This window comes from Mesocricetus auratus, unplaced genomic scaffold, assembly GCF_017639785.1.
Source record: "Mesocricetus auratus isolate SY011 unplaced genomic scaffold, BCM_Maur_2.0 Super-Scaffold_100038, whole genome shotgun sequence".
In the NCBI taxonomy this organism is placed as follows: Eukaryota; Metazoa; Chordata; class Mammalia; order Rodentia; family Cricetidae; genus Mesocricetus; species Mesocricetus auratus.
In genome coordinates this window covers 10,887,203-10,906,679 of record NW_024429216.1, presented here as the reverse complement: position 1 = coordinate 10,906,679, position 19,477 = coordinate 10,887,203, and the positions used below count along the sequence as shown (strand labels likewise).

At 54.9% G+C, this 19,477-nt stretch overlaps 1 protein-coding gene across 1 annotated transcript in view; it reads right to left on the bottom strand.

The window, feature by feature from the left end:
* The window catches only part of Clptm1 (CLPTM1 regulator of GABA type A receptor forward trafficking), a 29,827-nt gene extending 11,425 nt beyond the window's left edge, over positions 1-18,402 (bottom strand). The window contains exons 1-4 of the mRNA XM_005086317.3: positions 18,314-18,402; positions 10,091-10,203; positions 955-1,078; positions 111-269 (exon numbers count right to left, since the gene is read on the bottom strand). Of these exons, the coding sequence (XP_005086374.1) occupies positions 111-269; positions 955-1,078; positions 10,091-10,203; positions 18,314-18,385 (468 nt within the window). The 5' untranslated portion in view covers positions 18,386-18,402. The remainder of the gene's footprint in view (positions 1-110; positions 270-954; positions 1,079-10,090; positions 10,204-18,313) is intronic.
* Positions 18,403-19,477: the final 1,075 nt, after the last annotated feature.

The window sequence follows — 19,477 nt, the reverse complement described above, 5'->3', positions numbered from 1 at the left end:
ATTTGCATGGCCTTGAAGCCATGCTGTTTTGGGGTCACTGTGCTGAGTGGGCCTTCAGGGACAGGGACTGATGGCTGGCTGGTTAAAGTTGGGGATCCCCCAGGGGCTACCTGCGGGATGTCAAGCTCCGCAAAGTGCTCGTAGCAACCATCTGAGTTCTCCCCGCTGGTCCAGTCACCGTACACGAGGTCGTGCTGCTCCCAGAAGAGCGCCGAGGTGGCGTTGAAGTCTGTGAAGTGCTCGTTCTCCGAGATGTACACGTGCAGGTTCTGTGCGGAGCATGAGGGAGGAGGTTGGGGCCACCAGGCAGATGGTAACGGGGTGATGGCGTGTGTGGACGGCGCCGAGGGGAACCTGGTCAACTCAGCTTTTGCTCTTGCCATGGGCCGGTTCTGCCCTGAGCTGTGGCGTCAAGAACTTTAGCACAAGGGGAAGCAGGACCACCAGAGGTGACTGCGGAGACCTCCGGCAAGCACGTCAAGGACCTGTGCCTCAGGAGGGAAGCAAGCTCGGCGGGCCCTCCCCTCCCCTGCTCAGCTCAGGGCTCTCCCCCATCAGGGTGCAGTGTTGGGCAGTGGCCTGGTGACCGGCTGGCAGATGCAGTAACAGAGCCAAAACGGGCATGGACCAAGGAGGGGCTGGGGGTGACAGGTGCGGTCACCGTGCCATCAGCTCAGGACCCTGGGTTTGTTCCAGTTACCCTCAGCCCACGAAGGCCAAACATGTTTCTGGAAGAAACACCCAGGGACCCTGCTGCAATAGTGTACGACAGCCAGGGACTGCTGAGCGCTCCCCAGGGCCGTTTCCTTTCTCCGTGTCTCGGGCGGCACGTGTCACCTGCACTAACCGGCTAGAGCATCCCAGTGCCGTATATCCACAGAGCGGCCAGGAACCCCCATCCTGCCCGCCCTTCCCATCACTCCCCCGGCCCCCCAAGCTCCCACCCAGCATTACCATTAGTGTGTCTTTGGGGAACAGGTTGCGGCTGGCGACGCGTGGGGCTCCTCCGGGTCCTGACTGGTCCTGAGGGGATGGTCCTCGGCGGAACCAGCTGCTGATGGCCCAGATGATGAAGATCCTAAGAAAGGAGGCAGCTCAAGTGAGGCCCCATGCATGGGCCACAGAGCGCACCCAGGCTCAGAGGTGGGAGCCTAAGGCAGTCAGGTGCGCCGGGAGGCCTAGGAAGATCCAGAACCTCAGCGCAATTACTCTCCAATTTCAATGGCAGACTTAACAGCTGCAGGTACGGTTAGCTTCTTTAGCCAAAGAAAGCCAGCTTTGGTGATGGTGGCTTCTTTTTTCTTTTCTTTTCATTTTTTTTTTGTAGTATTAAGAAATTAAACAGGCTTCTCACATGCTAGCCAAGTGTTATACCACTGAGCCACGCCCCCCAGCCCCTCACTGGGGGATTCTAGGCAGGGGCTCTACCACTGAGCCAGGCCTCCAGTCTCTCACAGAGTATCTAGGAAAGTGCTCTACCATGGAGTCAAGCCCCAGACCTTCACTGGCAAGTTGTAGACTGTGGCACTTAGTAATATCCCCAGCCATTTTATTATGTTTCATTTCAAATCAGGTTTGTATTAAGGCGTCTAAGCTGGCCTTTAACTTGAGAATTCTTCACCTTGGATCACTTGACCTGGGCCATCAGGCCCAGCCTGAGCAACTTTTTCAGACTTACTCTCTGAAACAAAAAAGGCTTAATAAAGCTAATTACCAACTGTGGTGCACACCTGTGATTCCAACACTTGAGAAGTGGCAACAGGAGGGACATGGGTTCAAAGTCATCCCTGACAACAGTGAGCTCAAGGCCAGTTAGAGCTATGTGACATCCTGTCTCCAAAACTAGGCAAGAACAACAAACCCAAGAAAACAAAATAAAGCTGCAAATAAATAACAACAAAAGAGTCAGACAGATGGCTGAGGAACTGCCACAGACTGTCTTCACTGTTAACTGATACAAGAGGCCACTCTGGGCGGTACCATCCCTCAACTGAGAGCCTAGGCTTATAACTGTCAGGCAGTGGTGGCACACGCCTTAATCCCAGCACTCGGGAGGCAGAGGCAGGTGGATCTCTGTGAGTTCGAGGCCAGCCTGGTCTACAAAGCGAGTTCCAGGACAGCTTCCAAGACAATACAGAGAAACCCTGTCTCAACAAACAAAAAAGAAGGAAGGAAAGAAGGAAGGAGGGAAGGAAGCCCCAAGCACATCAGTTAGCCAACAAGCAGTGTTCCTCCACGTTCCGGCCCTGACTCCCCTCAATGTGATCCCAAGAATAAGCCAAATAAACCTTTTCTACTTCAGTTGCTTTTATCGGAGTATGTTACCTCAGCAACAGAAAAGTAACTAACACCGCTCGTAATTCCAGCTCTAAGGGATGACGCCCTCTCCTGGCCTCTGCACACACACTGCCATACGGACCATGTTGAACACAGTCTCTCTCATACACACACACACACACACACACACACACACACACACACACACACACACACACACACATACACACACAATTTCTTTTTTCTTTTTTACGAGACAGGGTTTCTCTGTACTGTTTTGGAGGCTGTCGGTCCAGCCCGGCCTCGAACTCAGAGATCCGCCTGCCTCTGCCTCCCGAGTGCTGGGATTAAAGGCGTGCGCCACCACCTCCCAGCTCCATATTTGCTATTTGTAATAATACCGACACAGCAAGGGTCCTCCCTATCTCCATCAGAGGAATCAACCAACTACAGATCAAAACACCAAGGAAAAAGAAAACTGCGCTGGGCATGGTGACGTGGCCCAGAGAATCAAGGCCAGCCTGGGAACACTGTCACACCTTGTCTTCTGAAGAACGGGTGTGGGGTTTGGCTGAGTGGCCAGCAAGCCCCAGCGATCCTCCCGTCTCTGCCTCCTGCCACCAAGGTCAAGGTTTGAGCCTCAGACTCATTCGGCCACACATGGTGCTAGGGATCTGACCCGAGGTTCTCATGCCTGCGCGCTGGGTTTCCTCCTCGGCCTTTATTGGCTTTCTGTGGCAGCCTCACTCTGTAGCTGAGGTTAGCCTGAACTCAGTCCTTCTGCTACAGCCTCCTGATGTTAGGGCTCCACGTGGGCTGCCTACCTGCACTGTGAGGTAAGACTCAACCTTCTGTGACCTTAGGGGTGGGGTGTGAGGAGCCTGGTACCCACCCCGTGGATGCTTTCCCCGTGGTAGCTGCTATTTCATCATGTGGAGCTCTCAGGGTAGAGCTCAGTGACACAGGCTGTCCTTGGCATGTGCAAGGCTTGTTTCAAACCCAGCACTGCAAACAGCAACAACACACTAAATGGAAAAGTACTGCGCGGCAACACTCAATGGGTTGGTACCTCTCGGCTGGGCCGATTAGGGCAGGACCAGGCACAGGGACTTGCCTCTGCCTGTTGAAGCCAAGGAGCCCTGGAGTCTGGGGTCTCAGGGGTTGCACCCCAGCTGAGCCACCCGCTCCCAGATGCACAGGGCTGACAAAGGTCTGGAACCTGAGCTCTCTGGGGACCCCTGCCGCCTCCACAAGAAGCTCCTCCTGCTTCAGTAAATACTCCAAGGCAGAGTATGTGTGGGAGCAGCACTGCCCGCTCAGAAGGGGGCCAGGGCCTCTCAGCCCTCCAGCCTTCTGTCCCCACTGTGACAGAAACAAGGCGGCCTGGACCAGTGCTGCCTCGGGTTCGGGTCCCAGTCACCTGAGTGCATGTGAGCACGTCACATATCATCTCAGGAGCTCCTGCAGAGCGACTGTGGGACAAAGGCCTTACTCTATGCATCCAGGCCTTCCCAAGGCTTTCTGAGCTAGCTGAGTAAACACGGTGGGTCACGCCTGCAAGTCCAACGCCTGAGAGAAAGCCAGGCCAGACTGGACTGTGAAGCGAGACCTCGTCGCAAACCAAACCACAAACTTGCTTCAAAAAGGAAAATAAAAATATGCAATCAATCCTCTATCCCACTACAAATAGCATCCTTTTTATTTTATTTTTTTGGTTTTGTTTTGTTTTTTTTGGTTTTTCAAGACAGGGTTCCTCTGTAGCTTTGGAGGCTGTCCTGGAACTCACTTTGTAGACCAGGCTGGCCTCGAACTCACAGAGATCCGCCTGCCTCTGCCTTTATTTTAAAAATAAGTTATTTATTTATTTTGGTTTTTAAGACAGCGTTTGAGCCAGGCGTTGGTGGCGCACGCCTTTAATCCCAGCACTCGGGAGGCAGAGGCAGGCGGATCTCTGTGAGTTCGAGGCCAGCTTGGTCTACAAGAGCGAGTTCCAGGACAGCCTGGGTTGTTACACAGAGAAACCCTGTCTCGAAAAACCCAAAAAAAAAAAAAAAAAAAAAAGACAGCGTTTGTCTGTGTAGCTCTGGCTGTCCTGGAACTCTCTCTGTAGACCAAGCTGGCTTCGAACTCACAGAGATCCGCCTGCCTCTGCCTCCCGAGTGCTGGGATTAAAGGCGTGCGCCACCGCCACAAAACAGCTGCTTTACAATCACAAGTTCATAAAGTTTATAAACAAATGTGGGTATGATAGCTTTATAACTGTTAACTCCAGCGTTTGGGAGGCAGAGACAGGAGGATCACCAAGAGTTTAAAGCTAGCCTGGAGTACAGTGAGTTTAATACCAGTCAGGGATACATAATAAGTTGCTATCTCAAAAAACAAACAGCACCACACACGCACACACGCACGCACGCAGCACAACCTGGAAAGACATGAGTGAGAACCGTCTCTCTCCATTCCTCCAGCTCCAGTCCGGCAAGCCCCCATGCAGGTGGAAGGTGACTTTAAATCCATGGGTGCCATCCTAGCACAGAGAGCCACTGTCACATAATCTATCCCAGGCAGCTTTGTGCATCACTGAATCTGCCCAGAGTCCTGACTCTCATCTGTAAAACTGGCACCCAGAGCCAGAGGGGCGGCTCAGTGGTTAAGAGCATTGGCTGTTCTTCCAGAGGACCTAAGTTCAATTCCAAGCACCCATATGGCAGCTCATAACTGTAACCCCAGGGGATCTGACACCTTCCTGCAGACATAAATAAAGATAAGTTAAAAAAAAATCTGGCCCAGTTGTGGCGACTCACAGCTGTAATCCCAACACCGGGGAGGCAGAGGGAGGAGGATCTATGAGTTCCAGGTCAGGTAGTTACACAGTGAGGCCCTGTCTCAGTAAGAAAATAGTAAAACTTCAAGTCTAGGACTTGTGCAATCGATGCTTCAGTATGTGTCTTACTACGCAAGCCTGGTGACCATGTAAAAGTAGGAGAAAAGTAACTGTGAAATTGTCCTCGACACTGTCACCCTCACTGCAGCGCTCACCAGGCCAACACCATCACCATCACATGCGAAGAGGAAGTAAAAAACCTTAATGCCTAGGATAATCGGGGCCCTTAGTTCCACCCACAGACACAGACACACACACACAGACACACACACACACAGACACACAAACACACAGACACACAAACACACAGAGACACACACACAGAGACACACACACAGAGACGCACACACACACAGAGACGCACTCACACACACACACACACACATGCACGCACACACGCACGCACGCACGCACGCACGCGCAACTTGGGATGAGATGGTCTGTGAGGAGCCGCCCACGCCCGTCTCATGTCTGCTACCGCTAGTTCCAAGGAAGGAAATGAGCTTGCAGAGGCCGAATTGGAGCCCCCTGAGAAGGAAGCACCCCTCAGCACCCAGGCACAGATTTCCAGATGTGCACTTAATGAGAAGCACCGGGAGGGTGTGGGGCAGGCCGTGAGGAAATGAAGGGAAGGCCTGAGCGAGCTGTCCCATCCCGTCTGGTCGCTCGGAGCAGGAAGGCGAACACTGAGCCAGAAAAGATGGCTCAGGCTTGCGATCAGCACTGGAGCGGAGGCAGGACTGTCCCAAGTTACAGGTCAGTCTAGGCCACAGACAGACAGAAAGGATGAACAAGGAAGCCTAAGGAGCTTGCCCAGCACACTGAAAACCCGGAGTTTGCTCCTCAACACTTTATTAACCAGGGAACGAGGAAGCGTAATGGGAGCTGAATAGGATCCAAACACATTACACATATGTATGAAAATGTTACAGGAAGACCAGTGCATGCATAATTAACATATGCTAATAAAACCTTTAACACCCAGGAAGCAGATGCAGGGGGATCTCTAGGAGTGTGAGGCCCTTCTAGAATGGCAGCCACCCCCTGCTTTGTCACACGTGTCTCCCCCCTCTGGTGACAGATTTCCATGGGGTCCCTAGGATGAATTCACCATAGGACTTGCACTTGAGGCGGGAACTGAGGCATGAGGATTGGAATCAGGGTCTGGGAATGTATTCAGCGGGCAGAGGACTTGCCTGGCACGCATGGATCTGAGTGGCGTTCCTAGTACCCCATGTGGCATACAGGAAGGGTGGCACATGCCTGTAGTTGCCATGTAAGAAACCTCTAAGAGGCGGAGGCAAGGGGACAGCTGCTGAGGTGTCGTCCTCAGCTGTAAGTCTGAGGCCAGCTTGAACTACACGAGGCCACACTTGAAACAGAAAAGAACACCAATGGAGACAGGCGTGGTGGCTCGGGTCTGGACTCCAGCACCCGAGGTGCTCACACTGGAAGATCGCCCCAAGTTCAAGGCCAGCCTGAGCAACACCTGTCTAAAAAGAAGGGCAGCAAGACGGCTCAGTGGTGAAGGCCACGCCTCTACCCAGCCTGAGCCTGAGTCTGATCACAGGTCTTAGATGGAGAAAACTGAATCTGAAAGTTGTTCTCTGCCTCCTGAATTCTCACACACATGAAGTGTTAAGTTACAGTTGGGTGGTGGCGGCGCACGCCTTTAATCCCAGCACTCAGGAGGCAGAGGCAGGCGGATCTCTGTGAGTTCGAGGCCAGCCTGGTCTACAGAGAGAGTTCCAGGACAGCCAGGGTCACACAGAGAAACCCTGCCTCAAGGGACAGGGAAAGGCAAGGGAAAGGGAAGGGGAAGGGAGAGGTGGAGGTGGAGGAGAGAGAGGGGGAGAGGGACGGGGAGGGGGAGGAGAAGGAAGGGAGGAAGGGAAATATTACAGGGATAGAGACAGCTCAATGCAATGGTTCAGAGCATTGGCTGCTCTTGCAGAGGACCTGGGGTTTGGTCTCCGGGGCCCACAAGGGATCCTATGCCCTTTTCCTGACCCCTGCAGGCACCTAGTTCACACACACAGCAAAACACTCATACACATAACAAAAGTGAACCTAAGACCCTTTGCTGGTTTGGTTTTTGTCTGTTTGTTTGTTTGGTTGGTTGGTTTTTCAAGACAAGATTTCTCTGTGTAACAGCTCTGGCTGTCCTGGAACGCACTCTGTAGACCAGGTTGGCCTCAAACATACAGAGATCCGCCTGCCTCTGCCTCCCTAGTGCTGGGATTAAAGGTGTGCCCTACCACTGCCTGGAAACCTTTTTCTTTTAATGAAAACAAAAAAAGAAAAAAAGAAAGAGAAAAAAAGAAGAGGGGTTGGAGAGATGGCTCGGTGGTTAAGAGCACTGGACTCAGGTTCAATTCCCAGCACCCACGTGGCAGCTCCCAACTGTCTGTAACTCCAGTCTCAGGGGATCTGACGACCTCACACAGACAACTCATGCCGGTGAGAACGCCAGTGCACATAAATCTTTAAAAGAAATGGTTTAAATAAATCTCAATAAAATTTAAAAGGTCAGGGCTGGAGAGACAGCTCAGAGGTTAAGAGCACCGACTGCTCTTCCAGAGGTCCTGAGTTCAAGTCCCAGCAACCACATGGTGGCTCACAACCATCTGTAATGAGATCTGGCGCCCTCTGCTGGTATGTGCAGACATACATGGAGGCAGGATGTTGTATTCATAATAAATAAATAAATCTTTTTTAAAAAATTTAAAAGTTCATACTGTTCTTACAGAAGATTCCATTGCAATCCCCAGCTCCCATGTAGCAGCTCCCAACTCCCTGTAACTCCAGCTCCAAGGGAGTCGACATACTCACACACAGACAAACACAAACAGAATTAAAAATAAAAGCAAATCCTTTTCAAACCTATTTACAACAAAACGCAGCCCAGCGGAGGTGCTGGTGCAGGTGCTGTGCACTACCTGAGGCTCCTGGCTCCCTTCAAACTGCCAGTCGGTCCTCGATTCCAGACAAGCATGCTGCTCCTAATGTCTGTAAACATTAGACACACCTTCAAGACCTGGTGGCTCACTCCTGTAGTCCTGGCAGTCAGCAGGCTGAGGCAGGAGGATGCTTATGTCTGAGGACCACAGAGTGAGACCCTCTTCCAAACCAACAACCCAGCCTTGCATCCGAACCACTCAGGGGCTAAGCTCGTACTGCTGGGGGTTGCGCTGAGGTCTTGTGAGCCAGAAGGACCACTGCGAGCAAGTTCTAGGCCAGCAGGGCTACATACGGAGACTCTTGAAACGACGGGACACGACCACAACACCTCTTTTCCTTGTTAAAGTCAGGCAGACGAGAGAGAACAGACGTGTGCTATGCGGTTAGGATGTCACCGCACAAGTGACCCAAGCATATGCTTAAAAGCCACACAGTACCCTGGGCTGAGCAAGGGCAGGAACGTTCTATGGGGAAATCTGCTACGACAGAAGCTCTAGTGGCCTCCATAAAACTTCCCTCCCTCCCAGTGCCTGGCAGGACTCCATTTCCCAGGACACAGAGTGGGTTTTCAGCCACACTTGGCTTCGGGCTGTCACCTCAGCATTTGGGGCGGCAGGACCAAAGGTTCAAGGACCTGTGCCAGTGAGATGCTCAGAGGGTAAAGGTGTGCGCCATGAAGCCTGACGGCTTGAGTCTGACCCCTTGACTGCAAGTTTGTCCTCCGACCTTCCCAGGTGCACCTTGTCATGGGCACGCCTTCCTGCGCCCCCGTAAGTCAATGTAATAAAAAAGTTCGGGGGGGGGGAGGGGGGCTGGAGAGACGGCTCAGAGGCCAGCAGACCTGGCTGCTCTTCCAGAGGACCTGGGTTCAATTCCCAGCTTACAACCATCTGTAATGAGATCTGGTACCTTCTTTTTTTTTAATTTTTTAATTTTTCAAGACAGGGTTTCTCTCTGTAACTTTGTAGACCAGGCTGGCCTCGAACTCACAGAGATCCTCCCAAGTGCTGTAATCAAAGGTGTGTGCCACCACCACCTGGCTGATCTGGTGCCTTCTTCTGGCCTGCAGGCCTACATGCAGACAGAACACTGTATACAAAGTAAATAAATCTTTTTTTTTTTTTTTTTTTGGTTTTTCGAGACAGGGTTTCTCTGTGGCTTTGGAGGCTGTCCTGGAACTCACTTTGTAGACCAGGCTGGCCTTGAACTCACAGAGATCCTCCTGCCTTTGCCTCCCGAGTGCTGGGATTAAAGGCGTGTGCCACCAACGCCCGTCTAAATAAATCTTAAAAAAAAAAAGTTCATCCGGTCGGTGGTGGTGCCCCTCTGCCAGCATTCCTGAGGCGGAGGCAGGTGAATCTCTTTTGAGTTCAACGTCATCCTGGTCTACAGAGTGAGTTCCAGGACAGCCAGGACTGTTACACAGAGAAACCCGGTCTCAAACCCCAGCCCCCCCAAAAAGTTCAAGGCCTGCTTGGACTACACAGCAAGTTCAAATCCAGCCTGGAAACTTAGTAAGCCCCTGCCTTGAAATAAGGGGCTTGAGGTGTGGCTCAAGTACATACGAGGCCCTAGGTTCAGCTCTTAAAAATACTACCAAAAAGAACGCATTTAGTCTCGGCACTCACAACAGGCAGATCCGTGAGTTCAAGGCCAGCCTGGTCTACAGAGTGACTTCCAGGACAGCTAGGGCTACATAATAGAAAGACCGTGTTTCAAAACAGAACAAATCTACCTTAGGCTGGGTGCTGTCCAGGAGGACTCAGCAGCCAGCATTAAAGGTGGTCACCGGGACAAGACTATGAGAGGCTGGGCTTATCCACAGGTCCTTCTCTGGGCGGGCATGGAGGTCCCGAGGCCTCTCTCCGCACAGCCCCTCTGCCATCTCGACAACGGGGCACCCCTGGTCATCGCTCCCTCTCCCCAGGTCTTGCTTCCTGCAGAGCGGGAACCCCGAGCCCACCTGCTCACCTGAACAGCACGCCTTTGATGACCTGCCACGCGTTGGGGGCTGGCTGGGGTGGGGGGTTCTGAGGCTGGGTCTCGGCAGGTGTGTCCCTCCCGATGCTGCCATTGCTGGTCACCTGTGGGGAACAAAGCGTAGGGTGAGGGGGCTGGTTCAGCCACCCTGAGTTGCAGAGGCTGAGCACACAGGGTGCCTAGACAGGAGCGGCTCCAGGGGAAACCGCTCCCCAAGGACGCGTGCTCCGGGGATGGTGGCGAACCAGACAGACCTGCCTGCCAGCACTGAGAGGGAACCTGTGGCGTGGCTCGGGGCTCAGGTGCTGGGAACTAAATCACAGCACACTGGGTGGGGCAGGGAGCAGGCGCAGTGCGACCGGCAGCTGACGGACAGGGAGGGCAGTCCTGGGACTCTGCAGCTGACAGTAAAGGAGGTGGCAACCACGGGAGGCTGGGGCTGATTCCCAAGTCCTTCCCTGGGCACGTGGGTTCTGAGGCCCCGCTCCCCAACTCTGCAGTCCAGCCGGGAGCCAGACATCCTGGTGCAGAACCTCCCTACCACGAGCTGAGCTGGTATACAAACATCCATCCCCCTGCATCCAGCCTACAACAAGCCAACTGAGCAAAGGCTCGGAGGGGTTGGGACACCTGTCTGGGCTACTCGGGAGCAAGACAACAGGGAGAAGGGGTCGTGTGGGATGATGTGGAAAGCACAGTCTCTCACCGGGCAGAGTGGCACATGCCTGTAACCCCAGCACTTGCGAGGTGAAGCAGAAGAACCAGGAGTTCAAAGTCAGCCTAGGCTATCCCAAAACCAGGACCCTCTCTCAGAAGCAGAGGCTCAGCAGAGACACTCTGACAGCCAGATGGGAGAGCCCAGGGTGTGGCCATCTTGGGAGTCTCTCCTTGGATCCTGTCCTCATCCATCCGTGGCTCCCACCAGCTGTCCCATCCCGTCAGCCTTCACAAGAGAGGACCTGAGGCTGGAGAGACGCTCAGCAGTTCAGAGCACAGGCTACTCTTCCTGACAACCCCAGTTCCCAGCACCCACATGGTACCTCACAGCTACTCATGACTCCAGTTCCAGGGGGCCCGACACCCTTTTCTGACCCCCATGGGCAAAGCCCTCAGATGTACATAATAAAATAAGTATCTTTAAAGGGGGGGGGCAGGAGCTGCACCAGCATGGGCATTTGGGAGAATCGGCACTGATCCATGCCTTGAAGCAAACAGAGAGTGCCTCGCTTCTGGGCCACACATACCCACGGCCCCCAGGCTCCCCCAGGGAGCCCTCTCCCCCAGACATACCGCCCCTGGCAAGCCCTCTTCCCCCAGGCCCCCCTGGCGAGCCCTCTCCCCCCCAAGACAGACCCCCCCAGACAGACCCCCCTGGTGAGCCCTCTCCCCCAGACAGACCCCCCCTGGCGAGCCCTCTCCCCCAGACAGAACCCCCTGGTGAGCCCTCTTCCCCAAACAGAGCCCCCTGGTGAGCTCTCTTCCCCCAGACCCCCCTGGCGAGCCCTCTCCCCAGACAGACCCCCCAGGTGAGCCCTCTCCCCCAGACAGACCCCCTGGTGAGCCCTCTCCCCCAGACAGACCCCCCCCGTGAGCCCTCTCCCCAGACCCCTCAACTCCAGCCCTGCACGCCTTTCCTGTCACCTCCACGCAGGGAACAGACCGGAGCAGCCAGGGAGCAGGACAGGCGTCACTTATTACCCATAGTCCCCATTACCAGCAACAGCAGGGCAGCACCGAGGTGGCAGGGAGGGGACAACTCTGGGCTCCAGTGGCCCTCAGCTCCTGCCCTTCTCCCGTGGGTCCCGCCTCAAACACCTTCGGCACGGCACGGCACGCTCCCTGCCCCAGGACGAACTTGTGAAAACATTGGTGCCGACTAAACAGAAAAGCTTCCCTCCGTGGACTCCCAGAGCTGTTCTGCACACCTAGTATGTCCCAGATCCTGAGCAAGGTGACAGCCAGTAAGCTCAGGGGCTTGGTGGCCCAAGCTACAGCATGAAGATGGAAACCACACCTGCAGAACACACCTAAAACCCCAACACTCCGGAGGGGGGGGAAGAAAAGAGGGAAAACTACCATCTACCTACCTACCTACCACCTAGTCACCTCCATTTCTGAGGAGACAGGGTTTCTCTGAGGCTCTGGAGGCTGTCCTGGAACTCACTCTGTAGACCAGGCTGGTCTCAAACTCACAGAGACCCACCTGCCTCTGCCTCTCCCAGTGCTGGGACTAAAGGTGTGCCCCACCGCTGCCTGGCCTCTTCTTCCTTCTTATCGCTCCTTTTGTCCTGCCAGGAGGTGGGGCCACATGCCACAGCATGTATGTGGGAGTCTGCTCTGTCCTGCCGTGTTCCAGGACCCAAACTCAGGAATGGCAGGACACACCTTTGTACACCGCCCATCTCAATGATCCTAACCATTTTCATGGGAACGGGCAAGAGCGACAAGTGCCCTTTTAAAGATACACCTCTCAGCCTCCAAAGCCACAGGGAAACCCTGTCTCGAAAAACCAAAAAAAAAAAAAAAAAAAAAAAAAAGATACACCTCTCATGTATATGAGTGCTCTGCCTACATGATACACTTCTCATGTACACAAGTGTTCTGCCTACATGATACACCTCTCATGTATAGAGTGTTCTGCCTACATGATACACTTCTCATGTATAGTGTTCTGCCTACATGATACACCTCTCATGTATATGAGTGCTCTGCCTACATGATACACTTCTCATGTACACGAGTGTTCTGCCTACATGATACACCTCTCATGTATATGAGTGCTCTGCCTACATGATACACTTCTCATGTACACGAGTGTTCTGCCTACATGATACACTTCTCATGTACACGCGTGCTCTGCCTACATGTATGTCTGGGCACCGTGCGAATGCCCGGTGCCCGAAGACTCCAGATGAGGTCATCGGATCCCATGGAACTGAACTTACAGGGTTGTTCACGTGGATGCAAGGAATCAAACCCAGTCCTCCACAAGAGCAGCCAGTGCTCTTAACTGCTGAGCCACCCAGAGATTTTTATCGAATCAATCAATCAATCATTCATTCATTCAATCTACCTACCTACCTATCTCTAAACATTGCAGTTTTTGTCTGTCTGTCTGTCTACCTATCTCTAAACATTGCAGTTTTTGTTTTTTGAGACAGGGTCTCTCTATGTAGCCCTGGCTGTCCTGGAATTCTATGTAGACAAGGCTAGCCTCAAACTCACAGAGATCCTCCTGCCTCTGCCCCACAAGCGCTGGGATTAAAGGTGTGCGCCAGTACCCCTGGCTTTTGTTTTTTAACTGTGCGTGTATGCACGTGCACACACAGTATATACATCTGAGGGCAGGCATGCACATCTGAGGGCAGGTATGCACATCTGAGGGCAGGTATGCACATCTGAGGGCAGGTATACACATCTGAGGGCAGGCATGCACATCTGAGGGCAGGCATGCACATCTGAGGGCATGTATGCACATTTGAGGGCAGGTATGCACATCTGAGGGCAGGCATGCACATCTGAGGGCAGGCATGCACATTTGAGGGCATGTATGCACATTTGAGGGCAGGCATCACATCTGAAGGCAGGCACCCCTGGAGGCTGCTGAGTAGAGCTGGAGTCACAGGCAGTTACTTGTGAGGTGCCCGATACGAGCGGCAGGGACCGAACTGTAGTCTCCTGCACAAGCAGTTCAGCCGCTTACTGGCTGAGCCAGCTCTCCAGCCCAGGAGATGTGCAACCCTGCAATCCTAGCAACTCAGGAAGCAGACACAGGCTAATAGATCTCTGTGGGTTTGAAGCCAACCTGGTCCACATGGTGAGTTCTGGGTCGGTCAGGGCTACACAGAGAGCCCCCGTCTCAAAGTGAACGCACGAGGAACTACTTATCACTGTGTGCATGTGTGTCAGTGCTTGTGTGTGGTGTGCATGGAGCTGGAGGACAGCTCTACAGAATTAGCTCTCCCTCCACCTTTACTAGTGTCTCCAATCACATCTAAGCCAAGCGTAGTGGTGCACACCCGTAATCCAACGCTTTGCCTGAAAGGCTGGAGGGCGGCCTGAGTTTGAAGCCAGCCTAGGTTACATACGAAAGCCGGGTGATGACGCACGTCTTTAAAGTCAGCACTGGAGAGGCAGAGGCAGCTGGATCTCTGTGGGCTCAAGGCCAGCCTGATCTACAGATTTCTGGAGCAGTCAGACCTATGTAATATCGAGACCCTTTCTCAAAACGAACAAACAAAAAGCAATACACGGGGCCGGAAGGTGGCTGAGCAGCTATGAGCACTGGCTGCTCTTCCAGAAGTCCATTGGTTCCCAGCACCCACACGATGGCTCACGACCACCCATTCAAGGGATCTGACCTCTGCAGGCACCAGGCCAACATGTGGAGCATATACACACATGTAGGCAAAACTAAATCAATCCAAAACTTTTAAAAACAAACCGCGTCTGTCCTGCACATTTACAGACCGTTTCCCTCACACCCTCCTAACCATTACAACCCAGCCGCTTCCCGGCATCCCCACCCCACGAGGCACGAATGCGAGGCAGGCAGGCTACGTGCAAACAGTCTTCTACTCTACGAGAGGGACCTGGGCATCTGAGCCTCTGAGGCTGAAGAAGGGAGCCCTGACCCAGCCCCACTGCCGACAGAGACAAACTCACTGATGCCAAACTGTGGCCTCACACTGCAGTGTAACAAAAGCCACGACACTCTCAGACAACTGTGAAGGGATCCAGGTGAGACCTCAACAACGAGGTGACCCTCCTGTGGCTCCCCTGTCCTCCCGGGAGCCTCCCACGTCTCTGTCTGTCATCTCTTCCCCATTACCTGTTTGGACATCATGTCGGCCTATCCGACGCCCTTCCTCCCACCCGGTGTCTTCTACCTCAGGGCCCTGTGGAGGCCATCACACCAGTGGCTCTCCCTTTACCCAGCCGTGACTCTCCTTTGCCTCCTCAGGTCCCTGATGAAGTGCCACCACCTCACAGAAGTCTCCCCAAGACCCTCTGCAAACGGCAGCTCTTCCGCCTACGCACCTGACTCCAGACCACACCCCAGCTAGGCGGCTGTCCCCGCCACTGCCACCTGAGGTGGGGCATGTGTCTGCTGCGCCCCCATCTTTGCTTCCCCACCTCCTACTGGGCACACAAGGTCCAGGGAAGCAGAGCCTGTTTCACAGCCGCGTCCCCAGCCCGTCACGAATCAGCTGAGGGAATGAGGGCGACCCTGAAGAGACACAGGTAAGGGTCTGCCTGCCCCCAGACCAGCCGGCAGGCTGAGGTGTGGGGTGGGAGAGAAGGCGGGCGCGGTAGGGAGGGTAGGGAGGAAAGCACCGCGCCCGTGTGGAGGCTCTGTGTGCTGGGACTCCAGGACCCCCCACCAGCCTGGGGGCCAGCTGTGGTGGCCAAGGCTATAAGGACCATGCCGTCAAGGACCACCCCAGACTCCACCTCAGCCCAGCCTCTGGCACCCGCGTCACTGCTATGGAGGTGTGTCAGAGTAGAGTACCTGCCAGGGATGGGCTGGGGGTGGGGGGGTGCAGCTCACTGTGACGGGCTTGTGTATACAGGGATCCTGGGTCCCACTGCCTATTCCACCAATGAAACACAACACAACCTTCCCCTAACTTGGCATTTCCTCGGCGCCCAGGCCTGAGCTGAGGGGGCTGCTGATACAGTCCTGACCTAGAGTCACAACAGAGAGGCTGGGCCAGCAGAGCCCCTGGAGCCCCAGGGACACACACCTGGCCCAGTCTGAGAGAACTTCTTCCTTGGAGAGGAAATCTGAGATCTGAGGACTAGTGAAGATCTTTCAGATGGGACGGGACGCTGGCTCCCCTCAGGAGGCTGAGGCAGAAGGATTCTGAATTTGAGGCCAGCCTGGGCTACACCGAGAGACTCTTGTCTTCAAGCAAACAAATAAACGAAAACAAGACTGCCCCGCCTCCTGCGGGTCCTGCATGAGCGGTCGGTGGCTGCCTGGCGGGCTCATTAGTGGGTGTTCCTGGGGACTGTGTGAGACCAGACACCAAGGCTAAGAGTGACAAGCGGAAAAGGGACTGTGAGGAAGGAGGCTGCGGGCACTCCAGGAGGCAAGGGTTCAGTCCCTGGCTCTCCATCACCCCGCCCCTACCCAAGAACATTTAGAAATTTCTAGAGATGCCGGGCGTTGGTGGTGCACGCCTTTAATCCCAGCACTCGGGAGGCAGAGGCAGGAGGATCTCTGTGAGTTCCAGGCCAGCCTGGTCTACAGAGCGAGTTCCAGGACAGCCTCCAAAACAATACAGAGAAACCCTGTCTCCAAAAACCAAAAACCAAAACAACAACAAAAATGCCTAGTCTAAGGCTGGGCATAGTGGGCTCATGTTTAATCCCAGCACTTCGGTGACAGTGGAGTTCCAGACCAGTCCTGGCTACCCAGTAAGACCCTGTCTCAAAAAGAAAAAAAAAAAAGTCAGGTGGTGGTGCCTTTGATTTCAAAACTTGGCAGAGGCAGGAAGATCTCTGGAAGTTCAAGGCCAACCTGATCTACAGAGCGAGTTCCAGGATAGCCAGGGGTACACACAGAGAGACCCCACCTCAAAGAACCTAAAAAGACAAAGTAGGAAAGCAACACTAGTATAGTCAGAAGAAAACAGTTCATGCCAGGCCTGGATCTACTTAAAAAAGAAGTGTGCACTTTCTCCTGAAGGCCAAAGGATGAGCACTAAAGTTTACAAGCAAGAGCTAAGCCACATGTGCCTGTCACCCAAGCAAGAGCTAAGCCACATGCGCCTGTCACCCCAGCACTCGGGAGGCTGCAGCAGAAAGTTGGTGAGTTCAGGGCCAGCCTGGGCTTCCTTGGAAGACCCTGACTCAAACACAAATGACAGTTTTAGAGCAGAGATGGCAACCGGAGAGGTTCCAGATGTTTCTGGAAGTTCAACACACTGCAAGTCTTGGTCTCTCAAGCCACTGACGCCCATTAACCTGCAGAAATTTAAAGGAGCTAGGACCACAGTTCAGGGGCTGGGAAGTCCCTGCAGAGCCATTCCAGCAAGGACTCAACCGACAACCTATCCCCTGCGCTGCCTGCACTCCAGGTCTGGTTGCAAATGCCAGAAAGACTCAAGTCTTGATACGAGGGGCTCGATCTCACAACTTTTATTTCCTGATTTTCTCCCCCAGGAGAGTGTATCTGCCCCACCTTGAGAAGTGGCAGCCCCTCAACCGGATTTCTGTCACTACCACCCAGTTCTCACTGCAGCTTCCTCTCCCTCTCTCCTGACTGCAGGGACACGGCTGGAACCATCTTTACGGTCCACAAGGCTGGCCCTCCCACCCACCCAAGCCGTCCATTAAGCACCGGGGAAATAAAGGCCCCCAGGAAAGAAACTTGTCCAAGGTCACACCGAGTTAGCTTCCCGCATCCCTCCGCGTCGATACTCCCGAGCTGCCTCCTACATGCCAGTGACATCCTGGTGGGTGGGTCGACAAGCGCCTCGCTGTCACTCCATCAATGCCCCCAGAAGCCTGCGAGGAGCCTGAGCGAACTGGTGCGCCCTGAGGGCTCCGTTTAGTTCCAAGTGGCCATGAGTTAGGAGGCAAATGGACCACTTTCTCCACCCCACCAGTTTAGGCTAAATGCGTCCATCGCGGGGCAGACCACCCACAGTCAGCTTGCCCAACGGGGCGGGTGCCCAAGTTAACCCGGGTGACCTTCTTCGTCTCGCTGTCTGCCCCCGGGATCCTGGTCTGTAAAATGGGTCTGTCGGCCTCCACCGTGATCACCGTATTTCCCCGGAGCTAGAAAACTCCCGGTTAACCCCACAGACACACACACGGCCCCGTATCTCAGGCACCGCGGGGCGAACCCGGAACCCCCGAGCTCTCTAGGGCTGGTACCGGAGCCTGGAATGGCACCGTCGAGAACCTAGGACGTCTGGGTTTCCAGGTCTGCGTCCGTCTGCCCCACTGTCTCCTCCGGCTCGAGCTAGGAGTCTGGTGGACGCCCGGCGCGAGCCTGCAGGGAAGCCGGCGCGCAACACAGCCCGCTTCCCGCCACCGTCCGGCCTCCGGGGCGGCCGAGCGCTGCCTGGGCCCAATATTCAAGGTCCCTCTGGGGCATGGAGCCCCCGGTGCACCCGATCCCTCCAAAAAGGACAGGACAGTCGCCGCGGGAGTGCCCTCCGCCGGGCAAGAGTCCCCTCGGGCACCTCTCGGCCTCCGTACCTGCCCAGAGCTGCCTCCCCCGGCCGCCACCACGGCGCTGCCGGCCCCGTCCGCCTCCTGCGCCGCCGCCATCTTCCCGCTCCGGGTCCCCGCCCCCGCCTCCAGCCCCGCCCCGTCCCCGACGGCACCAGCGCGATCGCGCGAGATTTCGCGCTTCGCCCACCCCCGCCAGGCTACCGTATCCCGGAACGGAGCGCCTGGAGCCACGCCCCCTGGGAAGGCCCGTCTGGGCCGCCGTCCTTCGCTTCCGCCCTAACATTTCACCGCCTGGCTGCTTGTGATTGGGGGGGTGGGGTTTGTTTCCTTTAACCTAGCAGGAAGTGAGTGCTCTGAGGCGCCTTAGCTTTCCGGTCTGCAATGTTCGCCTCATAGGTTCTACTTTTCCACCCCGGGTGAAGCTGGCCGGGCTTTTCGGTCGCTCCGAGCAATCGGCTCCGCTTCAAGCGCGGTTGACAGTCGCTGCTTCTTGAGCTGCTCCGGCCACCGTAGGGTTCGAGGCCACGCCCCCTCGGGCGGGACGCCCCGTCTTGGAGCTGCGGGTCCGGGACTCACGGGGTGATCCCCTCACCCGTGCCTGCCGGCGCGCTCTCCTCTGTCTCGGCCTTCGTCCTCGAGTGCCTTGGGTGGGAGCCTCTCGGGGCGTCCCCAAGCCCTGCTTCCGGGCTCTCAGCGACGACACCGCCCCGGGAAGGAGCGCCCTCGCCACTTCCACGCGGCTCAGCGTGCGCTCCCATGGGGTCTCCGCTCTCCGGCCCCCAGGCTTGAGCTCCGTCCCGTGCGCGCCAACGAATTTGCTTGTTTCCAGGCTGTTGTTTTTCCCAGAAATAGGATTCCTTGTTTCGAGTTTTCTGTTTGCTTTTGTTTTTCGAGACGGGGTTTCTCTGTATTGTTTTGGAGGCTGTCCTGGAACTCGGCTCTGTAGACCAGGCTGGCCTCGAACTCACAAAGATCCACCCGCCTCTGCCACCGGAGTGCTGGGATTAAAGGCGTGCGCCACCACCCCGGGCTCCGTGATTTTAATTAGCTACAAAATGTCTCAAATGTTATTAGCTACAAAGGTAGCAAATTAGCAGCAAAACTCTCTCAGATTTTAGATTAGCAACAATATCTCCCAAAGGGCTGTTGGACCACAATCAAGAATTGGGTGTGGGCCCGGCGCTGGTG